Here is a 19,655-nt window from a genome sequence, read left to right on the forward strand (position 1 = left end):
AATGAAAGACATAGAGATACACACACACACACACACAATGAAAGAGATAGAGATACACACAGACAATGAAAGAGATAGAGATACACAAACACAATGAAAGAGATAGAGATAGATACACACACACACACAATGAAAGACAAAGAGATACACACACACACAATGAAAGAGATAGAGATACACACACACGCACACAATGTACATCTGCTTTTTTCTATACAGATTATACAAGGGTGGCATACTCTGGCAAGATGGCAAATTTTGGCATTCTAGAATTGTCAGAAATTGCTGCGGGTAGCAGATTCTGTCAGGGTGGCATATTGTGACCGGCCCAGCTGAACCGCTGACCCTAGCGGTCACTCTTCTTGCGACTTGTTTGTGATTTCACTGTAACCGGCAGCCCGCAGCGGAGCTTGCCTGTGCAGCAAACAACCCCGCAGCCTGCAGCGTTTCCTCTGCGCCCCGGTCCCGGGTTCAGCCTGGCCCGCCCACGCAGGAAGCTGAGGCTGAGGCTCCGAGGCGGTATCCAGGTGTGCAGGTTCGCTTCTCTGCTGCTCAGAGGCGCTGCGGTTTGGTGCTGACGACAAACACACACACACACACACACACACACCTACACGCGTGTGCAAACCTCTGCAGGACTTGCAGAGCAAAACGCGCGCCGGGAGGGTGTTAGTGAAAGCACACACCACGCCGCACAGCGGCTGACACAGAGGCTGGCTTGAACTTTCGGATTTCGTGTGCAGTGGCACTGGCACCATTTTTAAAGTGGGGTGTTGCAATGAAAGCCATTGAACAAAACTGTAACCCCTGTATATGATGGAAGCCATTCAAAGCCCTTGGTCGTGTAAGTAAATGTTGACCTTTGTATGAAGATGATGAGCCGAACTGCAGTGCGGGGGTGGGGGGGTGGGGGGCGTTTTTAATTCAAGGCCAATTCAGTAGAGTTAGGTTTGCACATTTCTAATTGTGTGACTTTCCTTTAGAAAAAAACCCGCACTTCTACATAACATATTGTCAGAGTTCAGCAGATTTATTTACAACAAACCCATATGAAGTGCAGTAAGGCAGAAGGAAACTCGGACTCGCGCTTTCCTCGCAGGGTCGCAAAGCCTGAGAAAGGCAAAGCCAGTGATCTAACCCTGCCTGTCTAAACGGATCTGCTAGAGACGACCTGCAGCGCATGCGTGCGAGCGGCTGGATGAAGAAGATTTACTTGCATGCAATTTAAAACCAAGGAAGACGCTCAGAAGGGGAGGGGCGGGCGGTTCACAGCTCGCAAACATGTTTTGTTCCTGATAGTGTTTATTTAGTTTTGTCTCTTGGAGTTTCCCACGAGTGACGGAGGCGCTGTTAGTGGTGCAGCAGAAAGGACGCCTCTAATAAATGAACGTGCTCTTCAAATCCTGCGCCCGCGCGTGTTATATTAACTCCTGTAATCCCGGACTGTGGGTCTGAACTTCTTTACCTGAGCCGAGTAAAACTCCATTAATAAACCTTAGACACGACAAACGCAACCCGCTCTGCTTTCACAGCGACCGCACTGCGCTCTCTGTCTCTATACCGGTACAGCAGGTTGAGCTGGCAGCGTTGAAAGGGCAGATTGTCATGTGATTTGAATGAGGGACGCTGTTTCTGTGTCTGGTATGCAGGATTCTGCAGACAATGCAAATGCAAAAAGACTTTCGTGCTAGCAATTCCAGTTGCACAATTCCAGTGTTTAGGAGCGGGTTCTGAAACGCCAGCACTTTGTAGTTCCAATGTAAGCGTTTTAGTTCTGTCTGGGCTTGTGGCAAAGACTCTGCCGCTAACGTGAGCTTTATTTTTGCGCGTCTAAAAATAGACAGTGACCGGGGGCGTGCATGCGTGTAATACAATCCCGGGAGCTTCTACTCTCCCTCTCCCAAAGTGAAAAGCGGGGGAGCGGGGCGCTTAAAGTCATCCCAGAAAGAATTCCGCACTACAGAGGCGGGTACCCGTGCTGGCTTCGTTGTTAGTCGTGCCGCGTTTTGCCTTTAGTGCCCACTTCATATTTGCAGAACATGCATGCTGCGCCGGGCTCCAGTGTCGCTGCGGTGGGCGGCTGTAGCGCTGTTTTGCTGCTCAAATGGTTTGCTAGCGATTGCGAAAGCGTTTTATTGTTTTCAAGATGTCTCTTGCTCAGCCTTTATGAACGCTTTTCACCCTGACCTCGGAAGGGGAGCTGTCAAGAGCTCGGGGGGCCGTTTCAGCTCCCAGCGCATTTCACACACACCCACGTGTGGTTAACAACGACAATACGTAAACCGCAAGTACATGTGAAAGGGAGTATTCTGGTAGGTGTTGCCAGCATCGAAATCAGACAAAGACTTCCTCTCCTTCTATGCAAATGATAACTGTGACGCCTTTCAATTTTGCATTTAAAAACCCAAAGTTTTGCGAGGTCTCAAAGTCAAAAGCATCGCGTTTCCACAGAACGCTTCGTCTAATGGACAGCTCTGCAAATCTGTTGCCATTGACGGGTCAACCAGACACGACCATGCGCGTATTTGTACTAATGGGGGCCCTGCATCGCTTGCTGAAGGACATGGCAACAGAAGAAAAGCTGCTGTCTGGTTTTGAAGTAGTCACTGGATCAGGGCGCGCTACACCCCGGTTAGGATGCTGTAAACCCCGAATTACCGCTTCGGGTTTATTCCGAGGGATCGGAGAGCTTCGGGTTAACCATCTCTGCGCAGCGCGATGCAGAATTCACAGCGCTGGGAGGAATCTGGAACAGATGAGTCACTGGCGAGGTTAGGGAGTGGGCGTGAGGGGGAGGGAGAGAGGGGGGAATCCTAACAGTCATTCTGCACCGCTCCGGCAAAACAAACGGTAAGAAAATGAGAATGGCAAGAACCCGTGAGCCCAAAGTACGCGGTGAATCACCAAGCTTGCGATGGAGCTGAATACACCCTCCTCCGCTCCACGCCCCTGGGGTGCAAGAGAATCGCGAACAACGAAACTTCAGAGGTAATACAGAGCCCGTTCAAAGGTTAACCCCACAACAATGATTGGATTGTGAAAAGGGCAAAGGCCACCACCACCATTATTCACGATTCAACCCCACACACAGCACGCTGGCTCTGCACGCTGTTATTGAAGGGCTTTTTTAACCTTTAATGGAACTAGCATAGGCGGGGTATTATATATAAAGTGTGCGGTCATTAATACAGAAAGTCTTCAGCTGTGACACGCGTAAACTGAATGTATTGTAATAGTTCTCGAAAGTGGACCGTACCTCTGTAAACCGGCACCACTTTCCAATGACGAGCGATGCCGGATTCTACAAGTTTTACTGCATTTCCTCCGCCCTTCTCTCCACTCTGTGTAACCAGCCGGGTGCAATACCGCCACCTGGTGGTGACACCGAGGAACAGCAGGCATCAGCCAAAATAAGCTTCTCACAGTGGAAACGGACTCTTTAAATCGAAGTCGGTGTGACTCAAGTCAATTAAAAAATCGTCTTCAAATGAGAATCACAGCGATTATCGTGTCTCTAAAACACAAATCCCTTCCAACTGAATTGAAATTATAAAACAGGAACCGATCCCAAATCCTTGTTTGTCAACAAACTTTTAAAACAAAGCAAACCTCTTGACGCGCCCGTCATCCACTTTTATTGGCAAGTTTTATTTAAAATATAAATAGCTTGTACAATAACATATTGCAAAACAAGTTCAATTGATCTAATTGAAAAAAAAACAACACACACCCACAATAGAAGGAACAAGTGATTTACAGGCTGGGATTTCTGGGGGTCCCCAGCACCTCTGCTCTCATGAGTGAAGCGAAGCGCAGCGTCTGCACCCCCACACCCCCGCAGAGCCCCAGGCACGCCGCGCCCCTCTCAGCGCCTGGACTTGCAGAGGAAGCGGCGGTCCGGCGCTCCGGTGAGCACTGGGGAAAGCTTTCTTATGAAGCCGCTGTACAGAGAGCTCTACATTATCAGCTGATATGAAGACGCAAGGAGGGCGACAGACAGACTCAATATTCATTATACTGTAATGAACCTACGCGAAGAAGCAGGGCACACGCCATGCTAGAGCAGACATATTCTTTTATATAGTATTTCTTTAAAGATCTTCTGCTATGTATGGGTAACTCAGAGGAGCAGAAATCACATCACGCACACACTTTCTACGCTAGCTACACAATTCACATTTTCAAACAGCAAAGAAACACGTTCCAAAAAAATAATCACAAGAAGATGAAGGAGCAGAAAATCGGCAAATCAAGCAGATGGATCCCCAAACTTTCACTTTAAAATAAAACGCAAAATAACGGAGCGCACAAACACGTTCTCACCCCGGGCTGAGCGCCACTTCTCGGTGTCGAGTTTGGCTGTTTGCATTCAGAGCGATTGCTGGATGGTTTTTTTTTGTTTTTTTTTTTTTTTTTTTTTTAAAGCTCGTTTTGATTAATGATATAGATTAATTTTTTTAGAGACGTATTTTATTGAAGTCTTCCAGAAGCACTGTTCGCGCATTGATGTGAACGCGCCCCGTGTTGAATTCTCTTTTTTTTTTCAGTATAATTATTTCAGTTCTCATTGAAAGTACACACGCATACCAAACCGTGTTTTTATTTATTAAAATGACACACTTTCACAGCTGGGGCTGTGCAAGATATTAGACAGACCGGACTGAAAACGCAGTGAGATTGAACTCCTTAACACTCCCTCAAAGACAACCAGGCAACTCGAGGGGTCGAAAACAGGGACACCAGAGAGACCCCCCCCCCCACGAAGACTTACTTCTAATGACAATGTTTCCCACTCGCACTGTCTGGTGTTCATCACGGTACAGATTCACGCAGCAATGCGCGGTGGTCTGTAGCACTTGACCCACTTTTTAAAATGAGATTTGCAGCGGCCCTGCGCTTGGAGTGACTCTCCCCCGTGGGATTGTTAGTGCACCTCTGCGCAGCTCCCGGACCCCTCTCACACGACCAGCTGCTCCAGGCTTGAACGAGCGTCACCCATTACAAGCACACTGCCGAAGAGCTGGAGCAGGGCCCTGCACCCAGCCCGGGGTTTTACAAGCCCACCCTTAGGAACCAGTTAACTCTCTGAGGTACAAGGGACATGTGTCCCACAAATAAAAGCAATGCTGGCTTCATTTTGTGCAATGAGGTTTTGCATGAACCAGGGTTTCAAATGTACGGACGGGTCGGATCCAGTCTCCTCCTCCTCCTCGAGGCGCTCTCGCAGCCGGGACGGGTCGGATCCAGTCTCCTCCTCCTCCTCGAGGCGCTCTCGCAGCCGTTTTGAACAGCGAGTGCTCGATTCCTTCTGTACCTTCAGGGGTTGAGATGGTCATGTGTGAACGAAACAGTCAGACAGAAAAATAAAAGACATCACATAAAACTTGTAGAATCTTTCTGGTACCCAGGAGTCAGAATAATGACATCACAGCTGCAGCTTGTGCATGCCAAGACTCTGGCTGTAAGATTTTGGTAGTCATTAAAAATTAAATAATACCGTGGACCCTCTCTACTACATTAAATGAAGCAAAACCAGGATAAATCACATTCAATGCTTAAAGTCTGAGCCCCAGGCAGTAACTTCAACAAAACTGTGAACACAGAGCGACACGGCCACAGATGAAGTAGCATTGCGGGGGAAAAAAAACAGAATTGAAAAGGACAAAAAGAAAGACAAGCAGCCCACATTGGTTTGGTTCGTCTCAGCCTGCAGTCCACAGAGAGCTGGGAACGAAGCATTGACACACACGTCTCTGATTCCCAGTCCGGAGTTCCTGAACGCTGGGACATTCCCAGTCCAGAGTTCCTGAATGCTGCACTGGTCCAGTATGACACCTACTTCCCAGTCCGTTCCAAGTAGGGACAACCAGCGTTTCCCTTACGAGACTTTGGTAAAGAAGCTGCAGTGAGTGTGGAAGCGTAACCCTTCAGCTGTATTGCACCGGTTTGCAGACTTCTCAAATCACTCCCTCCTCCACCCATCACAACAGTAACTCCTTGAAGACGATCGCAGGGGCTTTGCGAGCAGCGCGTTGGACTCGTCTCTCCCACAGCCCTGCGAGGAGCGCACTGCTGTTTTCAGGGAATCCTGCATTTACTTTCACTTCCGTTTCAATTGGTCAGAGTTTTAAAACGGTCTGGGAGACAGCTGCCACTGGATTTAAAAATAAATAAAACTGGATCGTATCTGATACTGTTTGGAAGGAAGGAAAGACGGAAGGTTATTTGGTCACATTTACTGCTCCTCTAACATTTGTATAAAATTATAAAAAAAAATAATGAAGTAAGATGCTGCGAGGTGATCCTGTTGCTTGAAGTCCTTTTTCCAAGTGCTGTGTGGGTTTATTAAGGGAGGAAGAAGGTAAACAAGAACCTTTATTTATTCCTTTTCAGGTCGTGCTTTTAACTAAAAAATATCCCCACACTCCCTCTGTCCCTGCGGTTCTGACTCCAGGATCTCTGTACGCATGCAGGTATGTGAGAGTGTGTGACGATGACCCCCAGCCCAGCGTCCGTTCCCCCCCCCCCCCCCCCTCTCCACTACACGATCTCCTCGACTCCGTGAGCGAAGATCATTACCAGCCCGGGCTCCAGGATCATATCCTCGCCCATGTGCTGGTTCTCGCAGGCCATCACCACCACCGCCTGCTTGCCAGGGATGCGCTTGGCCACGTAGTTCTCGTAGTAGCGACGGTTCATCTGCCTCGTCTCCAGCGTGGCCAGGCCGTGCGGCCAGTTGCGCTCGTGCGCGTTCTCGATGAGGTCGTTCACGATGGACATGGGGCAGCCGCTGTCGATGAGCGAGCGCTTGATCACGGCCTGGAGAACAGCGTCCGGGGTGGAGATCATCCCTCCCCAGCGCGTCACGCGGGCTGGCTGAAGGGAGTTCACCCACCTGGAGGGACAGAGACAAAGAGTTAGCTTCCCTTAATGTTTCAGGGCGTGTCCGAGTGGTTCTGGGTTTCGTCGCTGCAATATTACAGGCGTGGAAATAAACTTCCAGGAGTTTTAAAATCAGGACACACCCGCGCTTGTTCACTGTACACACTGTGCTAATCAAGCTCCTCTGGAAGGGGAGAAAGGGCTATTTCCACCCCTGGATTGAGGCTCGAAACGGGCCTTAAAAAGCTGCTTTAACCTTGTCTGAAGAATCCCAGGTGAGGGACCAAACAGCCACCCCCATTTCCATCTCTCTCTCTCCCCCTCTCTCTATCTCTACATTCTTGGCAGATTCAGCTCTTTTCCAATAAGGCATGTGAACATCAAGCAACATAAACACTAGAACATTTTTAAAGACGTGCACAGTGTCCCTCAGACCGGCACACTCTTGGCCCGCATTGAGAAAGCGTTGCCCGCTCTGGGTCAGCCCCTTACTCTAGAATCTCGTTGTACTCGATGGTCTCCTCGAGGTTCTGGAGGTTGGGGTTGGCGCTGCGGATCGCCCTCATGTACGCTTTTAATAACTGAATATCCCGTTTCTGTGAAGAAAAAACACCAACACACACACAATGAAAATCAGAACTGTAACCCAGCAAGCAGCAAGTAAATGTTTCTTTGAAAAAGAAACCGAAAATAAAACCAGCAGTGTTTGTGTAATTTGACACGTTACGCTTAGGTTCTGACACTGCAGTTGAATTGAAACAGGCAGGCGCCAGTTCGAGGTGCTGCTTGTGCCTCACCTGCTCCGCTAGCTGGTGTTTGTGCTCCGCGGCGGTCCTCTCCAGCTCCCCTATCTTGGTGGATTGCTGCTGCACCATGGTCCGGAGGTGCTTGATGCAGTTGTGGTTCAGCAACTCGTCTTTGGGCATCTCCAGCCTGGGAGCGAGGCAGAGAGGGAGAAAACGAAGCAACACCATGAAGCAGCCGAGCTCAGCTCAACAGCTCCGTTTGAAACACGAAGCTTTCGGGTCTTGTGCTGTGATGCCTCTTAAATAGACCCGTTTGGTTTTCAGCTGCGCTGTCCAAACACTAAGCCCAGCCCCAGATTGAAGGTACGTGCGCTCCTCCCTCCTCTCCCAGCATTTGATCCTCACTAGCCTGAACGGTTACGATGAGAAGCAGGGCAGACTTCGTTTTTGATTTACACTGCACGAAGCCTCCCTGAACTGGGGGCGAGAATCAATCATTAATTAACAAACACATTCTAAACTGCAGCGATCACCTCTTTTACAACTCGTGCTTTTAACAGGCAAAAAATAAGAAAGCCAGCTTCATGTGTGCTGGTGCGAGCGTCAGAAAGTGACGGTACGCACCCACAGCCCTCCTCACACAGGACCGGTCTCTTGGGGTTGTGCTCGCAGTCCTTGAGGTGCGACTGCAGCTGGTCCAGCCGCAGCACAGCCTTGCAGCCGAACACAGAGTTCTCGCAGGTTATCTGCAGCTTGGACAGCATGTTGCGCATGATCCTGGGGACGGGGCGCAGGTGGGCGAGTGTGACCACGGTGCGGTCCACGGGGCAGATCTGCTGCTGTGAGAACCACTGTGTGATGCAGGCGTTGCAGAATGCATGTTCACAGTGAGGAGCCTGGAGAGAGGAGAGGGGGGAGAGAGGAGGGGGGAAGAGGAGAGAGGAGAGACAGGAGAGGGAGGGGGGAGAGGAGAGAGAGGAGAGGGGAGAGAGAGAGAGAGGGAGGGAGGAGAGGAGAGAGGAGAGAGAGGGGGGAGAGGAGAGAGAGGAGAGGGGAGAGGAGAGAGGAGAGAGAGGAGAGGGAGGGATTCCACTTTAATCTCACACTAGGTAAGTTAGTGATACAGTGCTCTCTCTTTACAGTGCTACAGTCGGGAGCCACAGTGCAGAGAAGAACGAATTCACAGTCCTGGAATAGCGGGACTTGCTTGCCAGCTCTCACAGTGTATTCCTTTATGAGAAATCAACCAATCACTGCTCAGGATTTGTCCATCTTGTCCTGTGCATCGGACATATACTGAATACTTGTAAAGCAAAAAAAAACATCCCGCTATCCCTGGTCTAATATTGTTTCTGTAATTTACAACACTAATCCATTGTGAAGGGTTTCTCTCTCTCTCTTCACACAGATGGAGCCGCTCAGGTTTGCTTTGTAACTGGTTCTGCTGTATAAAGGGTTAAACGAGGTGTTTAAACTGCAGTACCATGTATGCTGTATCCTGCACCAAGGACGTAGTCCCTGCAAAACCCTGACCTCACTGCCTGTATAAACAGAAAAACCAAGCAGTGAAGCTGTAGATCACAGCGAGAGTCTGTAATAAATCAGGGAGGCTACACAGAGTCACTGCAGAGGTGTGCGCACTTGAAAATGCACTTCAATTGCATTTATTTATTTATTTTTTGTGTGCATGCTGCAGAGACGCCACTGCACATAGCCTATATCCCTGGCGCTCTGCAGACAAGCACAGAATCTTCCAAACTCTGAGGAATATTAAACACACACCTCCAGCAGCTCTCTCTCGGCTTTCTTGCTGAACAGAAAAAAAACACACAAACCCCACCCAGCCAGGCAGCGCTTCTACAATGCAGGCACATTACATTAAACAAAGCGTGTGGCATTACCAACCCGAGGGCACAGTGCCCAGGGGCTGCCCAACACGACCTGGACCCAGAGAGGCGCGCGCACCCTGCTGTATTACACTCAAGAGAGAGGAGGCATCGCCCACTCACCCGACCGCAGCTTCGCTTGAGAGGAGGAGGAGGAATCGCTCGTGATGTCAGCGCTGATCCGAAGCATTCCGGTTTCTAATCCCTGTTGGGTTTTCCTGGCCAAACCCTTAATCCGAAGCAGACTGGAGGAATCCCACAGTGAGAGTCCCCCAGCCCACCCCAACTCTCCTCTAATCCCCCTCCCTGCACACTGTCAGCTGGAGAGGACACTGCAGTCAGCCTGCATACACACACACAGTCCACCTGCCTGGCTGCGCCTCTCTCTCTCTCTCTCGTCATCCCTTCATCAACGCACAGCCCATGCGCACGCACCAACACTGCCTGAACAAGCCTTTGTTATCCGCCTCGCTTTTGCGAGCTGTTTGTGTAACTGAGCTCTTATTTTTAGCTGCCTTGCACAGATCAATGCAACGCATCCCTTCCCCTGTCCTTGTCTGAGTCTGCTTGCGCTGGCAAGATGACAACACGCTCTGCGACTCAGAGGGGCTTTTAGCAAGCAACGGGAAAACAGCGAGTGAGATAAACACGCTAGAGGCTCGATTCTCTCACATCTCTCCTGGCTTAATCTGGATATTCAAGACTGTGCTGAGTTTTTAAATGTGGTCTCCACTAGCTGATAAAGTGATTAGTATTTGTAAGCGCTACCCTAGAGAAATCAGTCACTGTCAGTCAGCTCTGATGAATTCCCATTTGAATGCACAATGGTGTAGCTAGGGGCACTGAGGCAGGGATGGAAGCAAGACCCAGACTGCATAGCAGTGGAATTCACACCTGACCTGGTTACCCATGCACTGCGGTGAATCAAGCGGGCAGTACTTGGTGAAACTGCTGTGCAATAGGAGTCTTATTCCCATCCCTGTGAAGGATGTGGACAGATCAGGAGAAGGAAGGAAAAAAAAACATCCCAAGAAATGAGCTTTAAAGATAAGAACATGTGGAGACTTACCTGGACCGGCTCCTCCAAGACTCCACTGCAGATGGGGCACAAGAGGTCCTCGTCCACTTCCCCCTGGAAGCGAGTGACATCGTAGCCCATCGCGCATTACCGGACTGCAGACCCTGCAGCGGGGAGATGGGCCACAATCAAGGCCAACCCGGGGAAACCGAGCCGCTGCACCCAACCCGGGGAAACCGAGCCGCTGCGCAGCGTTTCAGATATCAAGGTGGGTTACAGGGCTGGAAAGAAGGCTCCTATTGCAGAGCACTTTCACTCATTCCAGGGTTTAACACCAGGCTGATTAGCCACAGCGTGTGCAGGTAACAAGCTCAGCTGTGTGTCAGGAGTCTCGCTTCCACCCCCGCAGATCAACCTATACAGTGGCACTGGTGTGACTCAGGATAATGCTTTCTTGGCACACAATGAGTGTAGAGCTTCATTACACAGAAAGATGACAATAGGATTACACAGATTTAAGGCACATCGTTTTTTCGAAAGAGATTTGGTTACTGCTGGAGTGACAGATCAAGGCTGACATCAAACTTCACAGCAGGTGTGGTTCGGGCTCAGACACAGCTTTGACAGCTCAAGCAACGAAGCCAACTTGATCAGAACTAACCGCCACACGGGTTTATCAAACGCAACATTACTCAGCAGGCTTCACCTCGACTTTGTGAAGCACAAGGAGTTCATTCTGCAGGCCGATGCAGAACGTTTGCTCACAGCCGTGCCTCTTTGTGCTCACAGCAGGTGCAGCGGGAGGGAGCTGTATCTTAAGCAGGCTCCTCCAGGTAGCTGCAGGCGTGACGGTTCCCTGAACAATCCGGGAATCGCAGCTCCAGGACTGGACCCAGGGCGTATTGGAAACACACACCATCTGTAAGCATTTTGAAAAGCTTCCAAAAACATTACAGTGCATCGCGTCAACCTGGCTACCATCTGCACCCTGGCTGAAATCGCCAGTGTGGCTGGGATGAGATCTGATCCAGGCTTAAATAAATCGAGAATGGAATGATTGCAAACCTGCAAACAGGATTTTAAAATGGGCTTGTCTCAGCTATCTGAAACAGTTCAGCAGCTCCAACAAGCCCGTCTCTACAGCCCCTAGCGCTGCAGCATGCCAACACAGAGAAAGGGTCTTACCTCAGAATGAAGCACTTCTCATCCTCCCAGTCACTGGAAACCCCCCGGCTCGCTAGAGAATCACATTTAAACCTCCTGACGTTCACTCTCTTCACACTGGAGAGGGCTGGAGCAACAACAAACAGGAGGAGACAGAAAATGTATTATTGAATGAGATCGAATTCCCTTGTGTTCATATGAGCAGTTCTGAAATAGTTCAGTATGAAGAACCCCTCATTCACGTCCTGTTCAAAGAAACAGCAGCACGAGCACTCCATCGACTGTACGGAGCAGAGCCCAGGGATGGGAATAAGACTCCTGCTGCGTAGCAGCTTGACCCATTCCTGGTTTTACCAGAGCTTCTTACCTATACACTCTGGCTAATGAAGCTGCTAGTAAAACCTGGAACGGGTGACACTGCTATGCAATAGGGGTCGTATTTCCCTCCCTGGAACCACTGCACAAATCTGGTCTGCTCGACAAAACACACAAGCTTTACTGCAGAAACTACAGCAAGGGTAACACACACACACAGGACCTGATGCAAAGCTGCCACAGGCAGATCCTATTTGCAGCACTTCGTATGCAAAACGAATTACTAACGACAGCATTGTATACACGCTGTATGAAAGGGGGCTCCGGGAAAGCCATGTGCGATACAGAGGTGTGTGCTGAAGTGTTGAGCTACTACTGAGAACAGCAAAGTGCACCATCCCAGCTTGCTATCGTGCAGCCAGTCTCTGAACTTAAAAACGCGTTTCAGAGAGAGAGAAGACAAGAGAATATATATATAGAGAGAGAGAGACCGCGGAGGAGGGAGACGCGCAGCAACGAAGCGAGTTTCACTGGTGCAAAACAAAACGCGGAGGGGAACGGAGTGCACAAATTATTCATTAAAAAAACTATTATATAATACAGACCCAACGACCCGGCTACTGAAACTGAAGAGCCGCTAGACAAATATATTGAGCTACAGGTTTAAACACGGGATTAACACTAATAACAACAACACTAATAATAAATTATAATCATAATCATAATAACAACAATAACAATAATAATAATAATAATGATGATGCTACAAGCGAGTGGCTGGCAATGGGATATACCTAGAGAGATAGTCCTCGTGTGTATTTTTCACGCAGAGAAAATGCAGGCAGGTTTGACCCCCGGTATAATATCATTATTATAATCCTGTCATGAACAGCACAACGCCATCGAGGGGAATGCTTTAAAAAGAGCGGATCCCATCCATTCAGAGACACAGCCCGCAGCCGCTAACAACAACGCAGCTCCCGATCGCAAGCAAACAGCAAGGCGCCGTGCAAAGAGGAGCGCCTTCGCCAACAAACCAGCTTCATTTACTTAAAAAAATATCCGATTACTGTGCTCCGAGGGGCCTGCTCTCAATCCCCGCCCTCCAGCGGGACCGGGAGCTTTCCTACGGGTCCCTGCCCGGTGCGGAACGCACTCGCCCGGGCTGGGCAAACATTTCCATCCTCTCGCAGGACCGTTAAATAAATGCGCGTCGAGGACCGGTTCAGCAGGCGTACCTGATCCGCGCAGTTTCCCCCGGGTCCCGGCTGCTTTTTAAAGTCACGGTTTAAAGAGCCGAGTCCTCCATAGCGCTGCCCTCACAGAGCAGACAGCAGATCCGGGCTCTGAGCGCCGCTGCTACGCAACCAGGGGCGGGGCCAACACCGCCCCTCGCACAGAGTGACGGCAGCGTCCTCCAGTCACAAACCAGGAGCTGTACGCGACATGCCGGCTTCACCAATCAGAATAATACATTAAAAAAAACAAAAGCGGAGCTGTTAAATATTTCTGCAGTTGCTGGGTTACGGTTTCGTCGGATAAAAAAAAACAGTATTAATGAATTTTATTACCACCTTAGATTGTATTTATTTATTTATCTATTTTATGTGAAGTAATAATTACGGGAAATTATCCCGGCTTGTTTACGTGACGTTTTCTGCCCTCTAGCGGCGATCGACGCGCCACGCACTCGGGACTCAGGGGTCGCGCTTTACGACGTCTCAGCGTGCGCGGCCCCGGCTCTTCTACCCGGTTGGTTAGCGCGCACGGCCGCGGGGCGGGTCACGCAGGAGGCGTGTCGACGCTTTGCCTTGCAGACGTCATGAACGCAAACCAGCGAAGTAAACAAATAAACAAGCGAGTAAATAACAGCGTTTCTCACGCCGAGGATCTTTGCGTTGAGCCAGGCGGGTGTGATTGAAGCGCAAGCAGCGGTGCTGCGCTGTGCTCTTGTTTGTGTTTAATCACACGTTTTGCAAACGAGGCGCCCGTGTTGCTGCGAGTCCGGGGCAGAGGCTGCAGCCTGACCAACCGACGAGGACAGCTCGAAACACGGGTAAGATACGGGATCGGAGCCGCCCCCCCGCTGCATAGTCACTAAACACCGCGTCTAGAGCAGGGCTGGCTCTCCTCCGGGATCGGAGCCGCCCCCCCGCTGCATAGTCACTAAACACCGCGTCTAGAGCAGGGCTGGCTCTCCTCCGGGATCGGAGCCGCCCCCCGCTGCATAGTCACTAAACACCGTGTCTAGAGCAGGGCTGGCTCTCCTCCGGGATCGGAGCCGCCCCCCGCTGCATAGTCACTAAACACCGCGTCTAGAGCAGGGCTGGCTCTCCTCCGGGATCGGAGCCGCCCCCCCGCTGCATAGTCACTAAACACCGCGTCTAGAGCAGGGCTGGCTCTCCTCCGGGATCGGAGCCGCCCCCCGCTGCATAGTCACTAAACACCGCGTCTAGAGCAGGGCTGGCTCTCCTCCGGGATCGGAGCCGCCCCCCGCTGCATAGTCACTAAACACCGCGTCTAGAGCAGGGCTGGCTCTCCTCCGGGATCGGAGCCGCCCCCCCGCTGCATAGTCACTAAACACCGCGTCTAGAGCAGGGCTGGCTCTCCTCCGGGATCGGAGCCGCCCCCCCCGCTGCATAGTCACTAAACACCGCGTCTAGAGCAGGGCTGGCTCTCCTCCGGGATCGGAGCCGCCCCCCCCGCTGCATAGTCACTAAACACCGCGTCTAGAGCAGGGCTGGCTCTCCTCCGGGATCGGAGCCGCCCCCCGCTGCATAGTCACTAAACACCGCGTCTAGAGCAGGGCTGGCTCTCCTCCGGGATCGGAGCCGCCCCCCGTTGCATAGTCACTAAACACCGTGTCTAGAGCAGGGCTGGCTCTCCTCCGGGATCGGAGCCGCCCCCCGCTGCATAGTCACTAAACACCGTGTCTAGAGCAGGGCTGGCTCTCCTCCGGGATCGGAGCCGCCCCCCCGCTGCATAGTCACTAAACACCGTGTCTAGAGCAGGGCTGGCTCTCCTCCGGGATCGGAGCCCCCCCCCCCCCGCTGCATAGTCACTAAACACCGTGTCTAGAGCAGGGCTGGCTCTCCTCCGGGATCGGAGCCGCCCCCCCCCCCCCGCTGCATAGTCACTAAACACCGCGTCTAGAGCAGGGCTGGCTCTCCTCCGGGATCGGAGCCCCCCCCCCGCTGCATAGTCACTAAACACCGCGTCTAGAGCAGGGCTGGCTCTCCTCCGGGATCGGAGCCGCCCCCCCCGCTGCATAGTCACTAAACACCGTGTCTAGAGCAGGGCTGGCTCTCCTCCGGGATCGGAGCCCGCCCCCCGCTGCATAGTCACTAAACACCGTCCTAGAGCAGGGCTGATCGGAGCCCCCCCCCCGCTGCATAGTCACTAAACACCGTGTCTAGAGCAGGGCTGGCTCTCCTCCGGGATCGGAGCCGCCCCCCCGCTGCATAGTCACTAAACACCGTGTCTAGAGCAGGGCTGGCTCTCCTCCGGGATCGGAGCCGCCCCCCGCACGGGGAGGAAGGACTAGCCTCGTCGGGGGGGGGGCGACGTATAGGTGATTTGTGGCGAAGATCTCTGTCCCGAAGAGGGGGGAGAGGCTAGCCCCGGCGGGGGGGCGACGTTATCTAGTCACTAAACACCGCGTCTAGAGCAGGGCTGGCTCTCCTCCGGGATCGGAGCCGCCCCCCGCTGCATAGTCACTAAACACCGCGTCTAGAGCAGGGCTGGCTCTCCTCCGGGATCGGAGCCGCCCCCCGCTGCATAGTCACTAAACACCGGGTCTAGAAAACACCGCAGGGCAGGGCTGGCTCTCCTCCGGGATCGGAGCCGCCCCCCCGTTGCATAGTCACTAAACACCGTGTCTAGAGCAGGGCTGGCTCTCCTCCGGGATCGGAGCCGCCCCCCCGCTGCATAGTCACTAAACACCGCGTCTAGAGCAGGGCTGGCTCTCCTCCGGGATCGGAGCCGCCCCCCCCGTTGCATAGTCACTAAACACCGTGTCTAGAGCAGGGCTGGCTCTCCTCCGGGATCGGAGCCGCCCCCCGCTGCATAGTCACTAAACACCGTGTCTAGAGCAGGGCTGGCTCTCCTCCGGGATCGGAGCCGCCCCCCGTTGCATAGTCACTAAACACCGTGTCTAGAGCAGGGCTGGCTCTCCTCCGGGATCGGAGCCGCCCCCCGCTGCATAGTCACTAAACACCGTGTCTAGAGCAGGGCTGGCTCTCCTCCGGGATCGGAGCCGCCCCCCGCTGCATAGTCACTAAACACCGCGTCTAGAGCAGGGCTGGCTCTCCTCCGGGATCGGAGCCGCCCCCCGCTGCATAGTCACTAAACACCGTGTCTAGAGCTAGAGCAGGGCTGGCTCTCCTCCGGGATCGGAGCCGCCCCCCCGCTGCATATAAACACCGTGAAAATGATGATATTTTAATAAATTGATATTTTATAAACAGGGATTGACCCTGATACTGGTCAGAAGAGTTTGAGGATGACCTCATTCCTGGGCTGTGTAGTATTTCAGTCTGTGGTTTTGAAAAAACGGCAATCTGTATTTGAAAAAAAAAAAAAAAAAGTCTGCCTTGTAATATTTTAATAAATTGATATTTTATAAACTTGGATCTTCACAAGAGTTTGAGGATGACCTCCCTCTCACACCTCCCTCTCTCTCTCTCTCTCTCTCAGGTCGCGTCACTAAAACCAAGGACGGCCACGAGGTACGGACGTGCAAAGTGGCTGACAAGACTGGCAGCATCAGCATGTCTGTGTGGGACGAGGTGGGGGCGCTGATCCAGACTGGAGATATCCTCCTCCTCACCATGGGGTACCAGCACTGTGATGGGCGACGGCCGCGCTGCCGTCCTGCTTCGTTTGCCATGCAGCTGGCGCCAGTGCTTTCCACAGCATCACCTTGTTTTCTCGCTCTGTTGCAGGTATGCCGCTGTGTTTAAAGGATGCCTGACCCTGTACACTGGGAGAGGGGGGGAGCTGCAGAAGATCGGAGAGTAAGTCTGAGATTAAAACCTGCTCTCTTTGTTTTTTTATAATAAGCAGTACAGCTGAGGCGAGGATGTAAAACCAACAGCAAAAACACAACTGTACTTCGCATGGATCCAAACGAGCCTCTGTTTGCATAGCGGTTTGAGCCGTTCCTGGTTTTACTAGGAGTTTAACGAGACACACCCCTGGGCTTGTTAGCGATACACAGTCAAGCCGGCAGTAAATCCTGGAACGGCTGACCCTGCAATGCAGCAGGGGTCTTCTTTGCCTGGTCGCTGGTGTGCTCTCACAGTGACACTAAATAAATCAATCTGTTGCCTGACTCGTGTCACTCTGCCCCTGGAGCCACGGCTGCTCCCTGACTCTGTGGCGAAGCTCGTCACGCACATCTTCCAGGACACAGAGAAACACTTTGTGTGTGTGTATTTCTCTCACCGTTTCTAAATGGACCACAGCTGTGTCTTCCTGTCCCGGATGCATGACCCCCTGTGCTTCCTTCACCCCAGGTTTTGCATGGTCTACTCGGAAGTGCCGAATTTCAGCGAACCCAACCCAGAGTACCTGCCCCGGACAAACCAGATGGTGCGTGATCCTGAGCTGCATGAAAAGCATAGGGAAGCATTGTATAGCACAGAGAGGCATTGTAAAGCACAGGGAAGCATTGTATAGCACAGAGAGGTCTGGTAAAGTACAGGGAAGCATTGTAAAGCACAGAGAGGTCTGGTAAAGCATAGGGAAGCATTGTAAAGCACAGAGAGGTCTGGTAAAGCATAGGGAAGCATTGTAAAGCACAGAGAGGTCTGGTAAAGCATAGGGAAGCATTGTAAAGCACAGAGAGGTCTGGTAAAGCATAGGGAAGCATTGTAAAGCACAGAGAGGTCTGGTAAAGCATAGGGAAGCATTGTAAAGCACAGAGAGGTCTGGTAAAGCACAGGGAAGCATTGTAAAGCACAGAGAGGTCTGGTAAAGCATAGGGAAGCATTGTAAAGCACAGAGAGGTCTGGTAAAGCATAGGGAAGCATTGTAAAGCACAGAGAGGTCTGGTAAAGCACAGGGAAGCATTGTAAAGCACAGAGAGGTCTGGTAAAGCACAGGGAAGCATTGTATAGCACTGGGGGCTGCAATGCATGCGGATCAGCAGGGCTGCTCTGTGCTGCTGCACCTTCAGAGGTGAAGATGTGATTGACAGGGGGGCGAGGAGGGAGGAGACAGACACTGCAAGCTCAGCAAACTGCTTTCAAACCTGCTTTAGGTGTCGAGTGGCCAGAGTGGATCATCTCACGAGAACAATGGATCTGCACGCGTGAATACAGGTGAGAGACTGAAACAGCACAGTGGAGACTGAAACACACACACACACACACACACACACACACACACACACACACACACACACACACACAGTGTTCATTTCCACCTTGTTTTCCAGCAGCCGAGACATCCAGTGAGAACGGAGTCGCCGCCCCAGCGCCAGGAAGCTCCACCAATCCGCAGCAAGGAGGCAGTAACAGTGGGCGAGGGGCGTCTAATCACCAGACAGCAGCTCCCTCGGGGGCGGGTCCAGCGCTCAGTAATGGGAAGGAGACCCGCCGCACTGCTAAAAGATGATTGGTTCTGGGGCACGCCACTCCCCCTCTCTCACCTTCCCCCCCCATCCCTTATAGGGGTTTCAGGGACCCCCGAACACTCACCAGCTGTGTGTGTGAGAGAACTCATCTCCTTCCCTCAGTGGGAAGGTGCCCCCCTGACCTCAGGAACTCATTTCAGTACCCCAGAAGTGCATTGTCAGTTCAGTGTTTGAATGCTTGCTAATGATCTTCAGCACAGAGTAACTCCCCTTGAGAATTTGGAACAGGGTTTTAAATTCACGCTCTACTGTGCAAGAACATCCACGCCTCCGTCTTTGCGCCCACTGTTGCTGCGGGAACTGGCTTCTATCCCATAATACGCAGGTGTCAAAACTCCCAGAGTCATTTTCTTCATTTTTTTTTTTTTTTTTGTGAGAAAATATTTCAACAGAAAGTTCACCCGGAAACAAAAGTCCAGATTTTATCAAAGTATGTTTCCAAATTCAAGCTATTTATCTACATTACGATTTTGAAAATCTTTTTTTTTTTTGAAATTTTGAAAAGGTTATTTGTAAAACACACAGGTGCATTATAAATTACATCTGTAATTCGCTCTGACGCCAGCAGAGGGCTCTGGCTTGTAAACTGTGTTAACCATGTGTTTTGTTTTTTTAAATAAAATAACAATTTTTAAAAACGTATGTTTAATTTGCGTGTGTTTTTTGTATACATATATACAATACTGTGTGTGTGCATATAATATAAATACCTCTGTTATACATATATACAATACTGTGTGTGTGCATGTAATCTAAATACCTCTGTTATACATATATACAATACTGTGTGTGTGCATGTAATCTAAATACCTCTGTTATACATATATACAATACTGTGTGTGTGCATGTAATCTAAATACCTCTGTTATACATATATACAATACTGTGTGTGTGCATATAATATAAATACCTCTGTTATACATATATACAATACTGTGTGTGTGCATATAATATAAATACCTCTGTTATACATATATACAATACTGTGTGTGTGCATGTAATCTAAA

At 51.1% G+C, this 19,655-nt stretch overlaps 2 protein-coding genes across 4 annotated transcripts; one reads left to right on the plus strand and one right to left on the minus strand.

The window, feature by feature from the left end:
• Positions 1-3,612: 3,612 nt before the first annotated feature.
• rnf41 (ring finger protein 41) lies at positions 3,613-13,705 on the minus strand. 3 transcript variants are annotated; one of them, XM_041241457.1, is made up of 8 exons: positions 13,250-13,705; positions 11,718-11,823; positions 10,584-10,696; positions 8,253-8,524; positions 7,680-7,815; positions 7,375-7,478; positions 6,580-6,895; positions 3,613-5,314 (listed from the first exon to the last, which is right to left on the minus strand). In XM_041241457.1, the coding sequence occupies exons 3-8, from the start codon at positions 10,671-10,673 to the stop codon at positions 5,078-5,080; spliced, it is 1,155 nt and encodes a 384-aa protein (XP_041097391.1). In that variant the 5' UTR covers positions 10,674-10,696; positions 11,718-11,823; positions 13,250-13,705; the 3' UTR covers positions 3,613-5,077. The 3 variants fall into 3 exon arrangements, with proteins under 3 accessions (XP_041097391.1, XP_041097392.1, XP_041097393.1); XM_041241458.1 differs by lacking the exon at positions 13,250-13,705 and adding an exon at positions 12,806-12,978; XM_041241459.1 differs by lacking the exons at positions 10,584-10,696; positions 11,718-11,823; positions 13,250-13,705 and adding an exon at positions 9,638-9,798.
• Positions 11,919-19,290, plus strand: LOC121308829 (SOSS complex subunit B1-B-like). Its single transcript, XM_041241499.1, has 8 exons — positions 11,919-11,979; positions 13,680-13,804; positions 13,935-14,067; positions 16,707-16,845; positions 16,955-17,026; positions 17,528-17,603; positions 18,274-18,334; positions 18,451-19,290. The coding sequence occupies exons 1-8, from the start codon at positions 11,919-11,921 to the stop codon at positions 18,627-18,629; spliced, it is 846 nt and encodes a 281-aa protein (XP_041097433.1). The 3' UTR covers positions 18,630-19,290.
• Positions 19,291-19,655: the final 365 nt, after the last annotated feature.

Source organism: Polyodon spathula, unplaced genomic scaffold, assembly GCF_017654505.1.
Source record: "Polyodon spathula isolate WHYD16114869_AA unplaced genomic scaffold, ASM1765450v1 scaffolds_784, whole genome shotgun sequence".
In the NCBI taxonomy this organism is placed as follows: Eukaryota; Metazoa; Chordata; class Actinopteri; order Acipenseriformes; family Polyodontidae; genus Polyodon; species Polyodon spathula.